The following is a 12252-nucleotide window of genomic DNA, read 5'->3' on the forward strand; positions in this document are numbered from 1 at the left end:
TAGATAGATAGATAGATAGATAGATAGATAGATAGATAGATAGATAGATAGATAGATAGATAGATAGATAGATAGATAGATAGATAGATAGATAGATAGATAGATAGATAGATAGATAGATAGATAGATAGATAGATAGATAGATAGATAGATAGATAGATAGATAGATAGATAGATAGAAAAGGCACAATGTTGTGTGTAGAATGACCAGTATAGGTCGTGATGTTCACTGCAGCAAACTTTTCACATCAGTTTTATTTTTCTTTGAAATTAAATTAGTTACATTTTTTTTGTATTGTGCATTTTGAACCAAAGTGCTCTATTAAAGCCGAAGAGACACTAACCACATATGAGTACCTGGTTTTAAATTGTGGACTTTCAATTTGTTTTGTTCCTCATGATCACACTTCTTTTAGTATATCCGCTTTGAAAGTTTGAAAGGTAAATGAGATACCTGGAAGAGTGTCAAAGAGGAGTCACCTATTGTCTCAGAAGCACATTGTGTGTATACTATAGATTTTTTTTTTTGATAAATAAATAAGTCTTGCAAATCATAATTTAAATGTTTACAGTGCCTGAAGCAGAAACAAATAACTCTTAGCTTCCTCAGTTTTTGCCAGGTAAACCCCTTTGAACTTTTGACCAGGATGATATTTGAATACAGTAATCCCTCGCTATATCGCACTTCGCCTTTCGCGGCTTCACTCCATCGCGGATTTTATATGTAAGCATATTTAAATATATATTGCGGATTTTTTGCTGGTTCGCGGATTTCTGCGGACAATGGGTCTTTTAATTTCTGGTACATGCTTCCTCAGTTGGTTTGCCCAGTTGATTTCATACAAGGGACGCTGGCAGATGGCTGAGAAGCTACCCAGCTTACTTTTCTCTCTCTCTTGCGCTGACTTTCTCTGATCCTGACGTAGGGGGTGTGAGCAGGGGGGCTGTTCGCACACCTAGACGATACGGACGCTCGTCTAAAAATGCTGAAAGATTATCTTCACGTTGCTATCTTTTGTGCAGCTGCTTCCTGAAACGACATGCTGCACGGTGCTTCGCATACTTAAAAGCTCGAAGGGCACGTATTGATTTTTGATTGAAAAACAAACTCTGTCTCTCTCTCTCTCTCTCTCTCTCTCTCTCTCTCTCTTTCTCTCTTTCTCTGCTCCTGACGAGGGGGTGTGAGCTGCCGCCTTCAACAGCTTTGTGCCGCGGTGCTTCGCATACTTAAGAGCCAAACAGCCCTATTGATTTGTTTGCTGTTCTCTATCTCTCTGTCTCTGCTCCTGACGCGCACTCCTTTGAAGAGGAAAATATGTTTGCATTCTTTTAATTGTGAGACGGAACTGTCATCTCTGTCTTGTCATGGAACACAGTTTAAACTTTTGAAAAAGAGACAAATGTTTGTTTGCAGTGTTTGAATAACGTTCCTGTCTCTCTACAACCTCCTGTGTTTCTGCGCAAATCTGTGACCCAAGCATGACAATATAAAAATAACCATATAAACATATGGTTTCTACTTCGCGGATTTTCTTATTTCGCAGGTGGCTCTGGAACGCAACCCCGCGATGGAGGAGGGATTACTGTATTACTTAAGACAGCGGGTGGGGTCTCCTTTGAAAGTACACACCATGTACTACCGGTGGAGCTGTAGCAAAACATGTAGTGCTGCACTTCAAGGCCTTTGTGTTTATAACCTAACAAGACAGTTGCAAAACCTGCAGTGCATGGTCACAAGGGTGATATATTTATGCACCTTCATATTGACACAGTTTACCTTCTTAAAATCATTAAAAATCACATCAAATTTGTAGCAACTTGAATAGCTTAGAAAACAAAGGACCCTGCCCAAGACAATAATGAGTCTTATTGTGTAGCCATACAGCATGGCTGCTGAACATCTATCACTTATATTTACATTCTGTTATACTTTCTTATTTTTTAATCTGTATTTGTACTCATTTTTTCTGTTAGCTCAAGTTTAGTAAAAATATAGCATTAGTTTAGACATAAGAATATTCATGTACTTTGTGAAATTCCCATTCTTATTCTGGTAAGTCTTGTAACAAGCCGATAAGTCAAAAAAAGTTGTAAACATTCTCTTTAAAGCAAAGAGGCTCGATGACAGATCACAGCAGCATGGGCCATTGTTTTATTATTATTATTATTATTATTATTATTATTAATTATAATAATAATATAATAATAATTAAAATAATACTACTTTTTATTTATATAGTGCCTTTCCCATGCTCAAGGCATTTCTGTATTTGAGTAAAGCCAGTCTCCTAGTTTAATCATTAATCACTCACACAGCTCCTTATCGAAACTTTTCAGAATGACAGGCTGCAGGAGTCATAAAGCAACACAAATGTTCACTTCCTACTGAAGCAGGAGCTCTCTGTATTCAGCCTTTATGTTCAAAGATCAAGAAATAACAGTCTAATTTAATGATTAACTTGCAATTATTGTTTTTTGCTTTTCAAAGCACATTGCAAGCATTTACTGTGGCCAACAAAGTACAGTACATTATGATTAATTGACATATAATATGTAAAAGTTTTAGAGAACTGAATCCCAAGATAAATATTACAATCCTTAGCGATGATTAATGAGGAGACAAATGTTTATGTGAGAGTGCAACTACATTGAAAATCCTCTTTCACTCCAGCAAACTTTTCAGGTCGGTTTATCGTCACCAATGTAATAAAAAAAATAAAAGCGCATTTGTCCGCAGGTGTAGAGCTTTCTGAACGTTGTCTGTCCTTCTGTATCTGCCTGGTTTTTCATTTCGTTACAAACAGCAAAGATCTACATATGTGGTAGGAGGATTGGCGTCTCTAATTAAATCGTTGGTGACAAAGCTTCATGCTAGCATGGATTGAAAGCAACATCTCCAAGTCCACCTTTCTCCAAATGTTTGCCGGGTTTGTGAGAGGTTGAGAAGTTTGTTTTAAACACTGCACTACTGCGTCCATCAATCAGTCCCATGAGCTGCAAAACTCCTGAGGCCACACTACATCTAAATAAGTTTTCTTTTGTTCCAGAAGAGGTTTACCTAAAAGTAGCATGATGTGAATCAGAGTCTAAAAAGCGAAAGTACTCTTTCATGTGGGAGCTTTGAACAAATACACAGCCGTTTTCATGTAAATCACCCAAAAAGAGCCAATTGGTAATTTCACAGAATTAGTAATGATCTCAGGAAAGAACTCAAAAATCCAAGACTCAACACGGCAGTGTGGACTAAGCCGTGCCCAGCCAGCACGCCCCTTAACCATTCTGTTCATTCTTGGGTTTTGAGCTATTCCCCCAGCAGAGGAACAGACAACAACAACAACAACAACAACATTTATTTGTATAGCACATTTTCATACAAACAATGTAGCTCAAAGTGCTTTACATGATGAAGAAAGAGAAAAAAGACAAAATAAATAATTAAAAATAGGGAACACTAATTAACATAGAATAAAAGTAAGGTCTAATGGCCAAGGAGGACAGAAAAACAAACAAAAAAAAAATCCAGACGGCTGGAGAAAAAAATAAAATCTGCAGGGGTTCTGAGGCCACAAGACCACCCAGCCCCCTCTAGACATACTACCTACGATAAATGACCTCAATCAGTCCTCATTGTATTCAGGGTTCTCATGGAAGAATTTGATGATGACAGTCATGTGGAGTTCTGCCCTTTAATTCATCAATGTAGGGACAAACTAAATAAAGACAAAAATGAAATTTTAGTGATTGGCAAAAATGGATATAATGAGGTTATTAAAAGTCAAGAAGGAGGTAAAGAATTTAGGGGTAACTGTTGACTGTGACCTGATTTTTAAATCACATATTAATCAGATTACTAGGACAGCATTTTTTCATTTAAGAAATATAGCAAAAGTTAGACCTCTTATATCACTGAAAGATGCTGAGAAATTAGTTCACGCTTTTGTTTTCAGTCGACTAGATTACTGTAACGCACTTCTTTCAGGACTACCCAAAAAAAAAGACATCAATCGATTGCAACGAGTGCAGAATGCAGCTGCACTTCTTTTAAGTTCAGCTCTTGGAATTCTAAGCAGACACTCATTTGAAGATCTAAGGTTATGATTTGGAATATAAGATGTCAGACATTCCGATATATATGATGGAGTGAGATTATTTAAGGGTTTGTAAACCATAAGCAGTATTTTAAAGCCAATTCTAAATGACACAGGTAACCAATGTAGTGACATGAAAACTGGGGTGATGCTGTCGGATTTTCTTTTCTGAGTTAAGATTCTAGCAGCTGCATTCTGCACTAGTTACAATCAATTGATGTCTTTTTTTGATAGTCCTGACAGGAGTGCAAGTGACACAAGTGACATTATCACTCCATGATGAGAGGGGGCACTGTTGCTAACATTAATGTCTTCTTCTTCTTCTTCAGCTCTGAGAAGACACTCAGTGAGCATCAAATCCTATAAAGCTACACAGGCATCTCACTTCGGTACGAGCCAGACTGGAAGACAGAGCTCCTCACAGCCATACCCACTCAACCAAGCAACACTCATGAGTTACAAGAAGGTATAGCCTGTGTTTCATTATTTGATGCCGTCATCATGCTGTATTTTGTTTTCAGTCTTTTTCTTTGAAATAAACAGGAAGACCTAGTTGGCTTCTCAACATTTTTTAGCTCCAATCTGCAGCCCCTGTTCAGGATTTATCCCATCCTAAAAAAATAAAATGTTAGATTTTTTTAATAAAAACTGTAGAATATAAATTAAGGGATGTTGTGTTCAGACTATATAATGCACTAGTAAGACCACATCTGGAGTACTGTGTACAGTTCTGGTCACCACAGGACAAGGAAGACATAGCAGCAGTTGAAGCTGTGCAACCAAGTGCATCACAGGACTTAAGGACACATTGAACTGTGAGAGACTCAGAGAATTAAACTTTAGTCATGAACAGAGAAGACGGTGTGGGGATCTAATCCAGGTATTTAAAACACTCAAAGGTACTGATATAGTAGATCCAGCGACATTCATTCAGCTTAAGGGTGTATCACATACTCAAGGACATCAGTGGAAATTAAGAGGAAGAGCATTTAAGACTGAAGCCATGAAGCAATTCTTTACACAAAGACTCTGGAAAAAAACTACTGAGTCATTCAGTTGAAGCAGAGACCTTGACAATCTTGAAGAATTATCTAGGAGGCAGCTAAAGGGGCTGAGTAATTGTAATACCACCACCGACCAGGGGGTGGCAGAGTGTGCTGACTGTCTTTCTCAGTTACTTGCAGACCGTTCCCGAGAAATCCCACCAGGTTCCGGCACCCTCGATGACATCACTTCCTGCTTTTAAAACCGCCATCTTCATTGTCTTTGATCACTTCTGTTTTGGACTCAGTCTTGTGAAAATCTCTGTTCAATTATTTCAGTTTTAGCAGCCAGGATACAATATATGGAAGGCTTCCCCAAACCTTTATCATGTCTTTTGGCATTTCTTGTCACAACCTCTTGTTCCCATGCTGTCAGGACAGGCTGTAGCTCCCAACTGTTATGAGATACTAACATGTCTAAAGGTTTTGTGGGAAAAATGAAAGACCAGGATATGATGAACAAAAGCAAAGGACATGGTCAGAAAATAGCAGGCTATGAAACAACCAGCTTGGCAGCCAAAATTAAAGGGCCACAATGAAATTCAACAGTCAAAAACAGCACAAAGTTCAGGGAGCCAGGAATTCCCTTAGCACCAGGGCCTACTCAAGAAATAAGCTAACTGTGATGAAAATTAGAAGACATACATTGGGGCATAAAAGTATTTAGTCAGCCACCAATTGTGCAAGTTCTCCCACTTAAAAAGATGAGAGAGGCCTGTAATTTTCATCATAGGTATACCTCAACTATGAGAGACAAAATGAGAAAAAAAAATCCAGAAAATCACATTGTCTGATTTTTGAAGAATTTATTTGCAAATTATGGTGGAAAAAAAGTATTTGGTCAATAACAAAAGTTCATCTTTGTTATATACCCTTTGTTGGCAATGACAGAGGTCAAACGTTTTCTGTAAGTCTTCACAAGGTTTTCACACACTGTTGCTGGTATTTTGGCCCATTCCTCCATGCAGATCTCCTCTAGAGCAGTGATGTTTTGGGGCTGTCACTGAGCAACACAGACTTTCAACTCCCTCCAAATATTTTCTATGGGGTTGAGATCTGGAGACTGGCTAGGCCACTCCAGGACCTTGAAATGCTTCTTACGAAGCCACTCCTTCGTTACCCGGGCGGTGTGTTTGGGATCATTGTCATGCTGAAAGACCCAGCCACGTTTCATCTTCAATGCCCTTGCTGATGGAAGGAGGTTTTCACTCAAAATCTGACGATACATGGCCCCATTCATTCTTTCCTTTACATGGATCAGTCGCCCTGGTCCCTTTACAGAAAAACAGCCCCAAAGGATGATTTTTCCACCCCCATGCTTTACAGTAGGTATGGTGTTCTATGGATGCAACTCAGCATTCTATCTCCTCCAAACATGACGAGTAGAGTTTTTACCAAAAAGTTCTATTTTGGTTTCATCTGACCATATGACATTCTCCCAATCCTTTTCTGGATCATCCAAATGCTCTCTAGCAAACTTCAGACGGGCCTGCACATGTACTGGCTTAAGCAGGGGGACACGTCTGGCACTGCAGGATTTGAGTCCCTGATGGCGTAGTGTGTTACTGATGGTAGCCTTTGTTACTTTAGTCCCAACTCTCTGCAGGCCATTCACTAGGTCCTCCCGTGTGGTTCTGGGATTTTTGCTCACCGTTCTTGTGATCATTTTGACCCCACGGGGTGAGATCTTGCGTGGAGCCCCAGATCGAGGGAGATTATCAGTGGTCTTGTATGTCTTCCATTTTCTAATAATTGCTCCCACAGTTGATTTCTTCACACCAAGCTGCTTACCTATTGCAGATTCAGACTTCCCAGCCTGGTGCAGGTCTACAATTTTGTTTCTGGTGTCCTTTGACAGCTCTTTGGTCTTGGCCGTAGTGGAGTTTGGAGTGTGACTGTTTGAGGTTGTGGACAGGTGTCTTTTTATATTGATAACGAGTTCAAACAGGTGCCATTAATACAGGTAATGAGTGGAGGACAGAGGAGCCTCTTACAGAAGAAGTTACAGGTCTGTGAGAGCCAGAAATCTTGCTTGTTTGTAGGTGACCAAATACTTATTTTCCACCATAATTTGCAAATAAATTCTTTAAAATCAGACAATGTGATTTTCTGGATTTTTTTTCTCATTTTGTCTCTCATAGTTGAGGTATACCTATGATGAAAATTACAGGCCTCTCTCATCTTTTTAAGTGGGAGAACTTGCACAATTGGTGGCTGACTAAATACTTTTTTGCCCCACTGTAGATTTATCCACCGAGGGAAAACAGATGCTGTGGCCAACACCGTAAGCAGTATGACAGCCGGTGACAGAAGTATTTACGTGACGTTACATGGAGCATTGAATAGACAATAGAAGCAAGATGGTAATCAAGTCAGATCAAAATAAATAACAAAGTACACAATCTCTGAGTGAAAAAAAGTGAAATACACCAAAGTATACAAATAATAAGGTTATATTACATATACTACCTTAAATTGAATTAAAATGGTCTGAAAATATTTTGTTAACTCCCCATCATTTTGTGTAGCCTCACTTAAACTATAGGAGAGAAGTATAAACAAGAACTTGCCATTTAGGCCAACAAGCACGCCAATGCTATTCACTTAATTACTTTAAAATAACGAGTCAAAAGATGAAGGTCCCTCAAGTCTTACTGTCTACAATAACACCTGGTAATTTATTCTTTGTGTCTGTACTTCTCTCCATGAATAAAACCAATTTGTTTCCATTGGTGTACCTCTGTTCTACTTGAAGAAGTCACTGAAAGGTAAGCAGTGGAATTCACTGTACTGATTCCCTTTGTAATATTACACATTTCAGTCATGACACCTCTTAATCTCTGTTTGCTTAATCTTTAATCTTTCTTCATAGTTCTAGGAACTGTCCAGTCGCTCTTCTTTTGATGTTCTCTCATGCTACTGCGTCTTTTATGGAGACTAAAACTGTGCACTCTCTGAGGCCTCAACAGCATGCTGTATAACTTAAACATAACCGCCCTTGACTTTACAGAAGTGCCGTGATTGGCTCTACCAGATGTGTCCCTTTTCTAAGCTAAGAGGCACAGCCTGACCAGGGTATGGGTTACTTTAACAGCTTCCTAAGTATGTGGGTATGCCATGTAGAGTGCCATCTACTGGTTATTTCCAGTCCTTGCTGAGATATTACTTGTAAATTGGAAAGAATAAAGCCTGGAGGAGAAGCATTTCCATGATCAATGCAATCACATGGGCTCATGCAGCCTCAGAACAAGTGCATGGCTGCACAAATTGATCCTCATGGCCTACATTTTGTGTACTACCAGAAAGAAGTGAAACAGCCTTATCGGAGGAAGTATTTCATCATCACTATACTTTAAAGAGGCACTGTAAATTGCAATCTGAACCTTCTCTTTATGTTTATGTGTTACCTCAGAGCTTGTTTAAAATTTCCTTTAACTCTTGAATGACATTACATAAAGGTTTACATAGGATTTTTGTCTGCTGTATATGTCTTAAGTCACAGTTAGAAGTCTGCTAAGGTTAAATTTCTTGCAAATGTTAGAATTGTTGAACAACTAATGAAAGGAAATAGGAATCAATTTCTGTGGTAGATAGTAGTGGTTTAGTGACTTTCAAATCTCAATCTCACAATAATTTTGAAAGAGTCACTAATTCAATAGGAATTGATGAGCTGTTGTTAAAGTGTAAGCTCTCATCCAGGGCCTTCTTAACGCATGGGCACGCTGACCGGTTGCCCGGGGGCCCCTTGAGCATAGGGGCCCCATGCTAATCAATGTATGTTGTGACTTGCTGAGTAGTTGTGTAGGTAGGGGCCCCAATGCACTGCTTTGCCTAGGGCAGGGGTAGGCAACGTCGGTCCTGGTGAGCCGCAGTATGTGCAGGTTTTTGTTCCAACCCAGTTCCTTAACGAGAACTCAATTATTGCTGATGAAGCACATATTGCTTAAGTGACATTTTGATGCTTCATTTTAGTGGTCTCGCTTGTTAAGGTTCTCCAACCTTAATTGCTTATTTCAATCTTAAACTGCTGCATTCAGTGTTTTAATTGCTCCTTATTAGCAATAAGATGTAAAAGACAAAGCAGCCAGCAGTTCTCCAGCTAGCTTTTTTCCAATTACATCTGTGTGTGTTCATCATGCACTGTTTGATTTAATAAAACACAAATGTGACAGACTGAAAATGATCTGTTTTAGGCTTCATATCATTTGGATGATATCCTTGGAAAGGAAAAAAATCTACGATATAAGAGCCTTACATTGCACAGACTAACAAGCCATAAAATTAAATAAGGTCTGAGATTGGCAATGATTGGTTTCTAATTAAGCAATTGGGTTGGAATGAAAACCTGTAGCCACTGCGGCTCACCAGGACCGACGTTGCCTACCCCTGGCCTAGGGGCCTATAATGCTGTTAAGACGTCTATCCAGCAGGGGGTGCTAGCTCCCTGGTTGGAATAAGTTCCTTAATTGCGGTATGTTACATAACCCAAAGCTATATAGATATAATATTAAAAGATGATACCCTTCCCTTAGTGATACGGCGGTAAGAAATCATATAGGAGAAATAACTTAGCTTTCTTTAATGACAATTTACGCGGTATAACAAACAAAGGAAGCCAAGACAAGGCTATTACAGAATGTATACAATCTGCCATTTTCGTTGCTGTGCTGGAAGGATTTTCAGGATTGGATAACGTTATCTCCCATCCATCCATCAACTTCAAAGGTGTGCCGGGCAATGTTCCAAGGTTTTATACCCTTTCTTCATGTGCAGACACCCCCTTAGGTAAATCATGCCATTCCAAACAAGGAAAAGAAGATCCAATGTCATGTTAGATAGATAGATAGATAGATAGATAGATAGATAGATAGATAGATAGATAGATAGATAGATAGATAGATAGATAGATAGATAGATAGATAGATAGATAGATAGATAGATAGATAGATAGATAGATAGATAGATAGATAGATACTTTATTAATCCCAAGGGGAAATTGACTCTGTTGACTCTGTCACAGAGAAATTGTACACGTTGCCCATTTTTGTAGTTGTCCCTTTCGTGTCTTCTAATGCTTGTCTAGCAGTTCTAAATGATGAGCCCCTGTGTGCTAAATCTGGCATTGTGTTAGCAGTACATGTGAGAAGAAGCAGATTTATAAAATATTTTTTGTACAGAGCACAGTGACATATTAAACATATAAACTTATTACAAGACATCCCTGCTCTCATCAGGTTTTTTAATGCTCTTAAGAGTCACACAGGGAGTCAGAGGCTGGGTCTGAACCAGCCTTGCAGTATTAAGTCCAATGCCAAAGCCACTAGCGTCACTCACTAATTATAGGCACCAGAGGGTGCTGACAATTGGCCTGTTGATTAAGACATGCGAGCAAGCACTCTGCACACATGAAAATGATGACCATATACGTATACAGGTATATTTAAATCTACCGTGTACAGTATTCTTACTTGTTTGATTACCTACATCTAAAATGGTGTTGAATTACAAATTGAAGTGAACAATGTCTCAGTTCTCTGATGACAGTGATCCCAACCTCTAACTTGGATACTGGTCCCTTTCTTTAAGACTAAAGTGAATTCTACACTCTCCTGATTGAGAAGGTTTCTTATTTGCTTTCAGAAACGATCCTTTACAGAAATGTAATCATTGATCTTCAAATTATTTGCATTATGGTGGATGTGTTTAACCTGTTATTGTTGATTACTTGTGGAGATTCATCTTTGAATTTTCTAATCCCTTGTGTTTGTTATTTGAAATTGAACAAACCATATAAATACAAAAATACAAAAAATAGGAAATTTTTTCCATAGGTTTATTAAACTACAGAAGGAAGTTAAATTATCACATAAACTAGGTCAATAAGTTTTATACATAAATTAAAGGATTATTGTTGGTACTGACACACAATGCAAAACAAGCTCAATTATAATTTTAAAAAGGCAAGGTGACAAAACTGAAGTTGGCAACATTAATTTCAGAGTGTTCTGAAGACATCAAACATTTTTGACTTTTGCAAAATATTATCTGCAATTTAGGATTTTGACACCATTTTCAGATCTTGTCTTTCAGAATCCTCTCTCTACTCTTCAGAAGTTTTTGTATCCCGAGAATAAAATTCTTTCAGCATAGCCTCCGGAATTCTTTTCAGCATTTCTTTGGGGAAAATGCGTAGGAGCTGCCAGCCAATATCCAGGGTGTCAAAAACTGTGCGATTCTCATACGCTCCTGTACACAGAGATAAGCACAATGACATTAGCTTTTCAAAAGCAGGCTTTTTAGTAGACATTTGTCAAAAAAACAGCCCTAGTATTTGAAATTACAAAATTACTAGGAGGCTCCGTTCCCTGCTCGCTTTGCTCGCCCACCCCCCGGTTTGGTTTTCCGGATATACAATTTAAAGAGATTGTTATTTTCATGGGAATTGTTGCATATGCATTATTTTCATTTTTACTTTAAAACTTTAGTAAAAACAATATTTGGAATTAACTTTTCTTCAAGATCGCATTGAATTTTGATTCTGTGTTTGGACTTACATTGTGACAACGCAACGTATAACTGCCCGTGAGTGAATATCGTTTCTTTCTCTCTAATAAATAAAAAGATTTTTTTGAATGTTTGTCCCTGCTCTTTCTTCTTCGCTTTGTTGTTGATGTGTCATCAAGAACGTATAAAATTATTGTCCTGATAAAATATATAAGAGCTGAGAGCGCAGGAAGTGTGTCTGACAAAAGCATTCACACGACTGAGGTTAGATGACCGTTGTCTTGTTTGAAAACAGTTTTAAGTAGGGTGTGACTTGAAAGAATCTCATGTTAAAAGTCTCCGTCTCATGGGAATTCATACCGCACCAACGTTTTTGGAATCTTTTAATTCTCGCTGGCAACATGAATTAGATGATCTACAAGTCTGTGACTTAAAGTTTAAATCCGAACAATATATTCGATCTCATTTCGCTGTTCCGTTATTTCACTGAGTAATAATTTCCATTTCTTTACGTTAATGCGATCTTTACTATCCTTTTTTTGAGACTTTCGAATTTTCGTACTACTATTATCTCTAACCTGCTCTGCATGTGTACTGCGGCAACATTTTTTAATTCT

The 12252-nt window shown here is 38.3% G+C and overlaps 1 protein-coding gene across 1 annotated transcript in view; it reads right to left on the reverse strand.

Moving 5' to 3' along the window:
* Positions 1–10957: 10957 nt before the first annotated feature.
* The window catches only part of LOC114651624 (V-type proton ATPase subunit B, brain isoform-like), an 85288-nt gene continuing 83993 nt past the window's right edge, over positions 10958–12252 (reverse strand). Inside the window, 1 exon segment of the mRNA XM_028801446.2 lies at positions 10958–11377. Within this exon segment, the coding sequence (XP_028657279.2) occupies positions 11232–11377 (146 nt within the window). The 3' untranslated portion in view covers positions 10958–11231.

Source organism: Erpetoichthys calabaricus, chromosome 5 (assembly GCF_900747795.2).
Source record: "Erpetoichthys calabaricus chromosome 5, fErpCal1.3, whole genome shotgun sequence".
Taxonomy (NCBI): domain Eukaryota; kingdom Metazoa; phylum Chordata; class Cladistia; order Polypteriformes; family Polypteridae; genus Erpetoichthys; species Erpetoichthys calabaricus.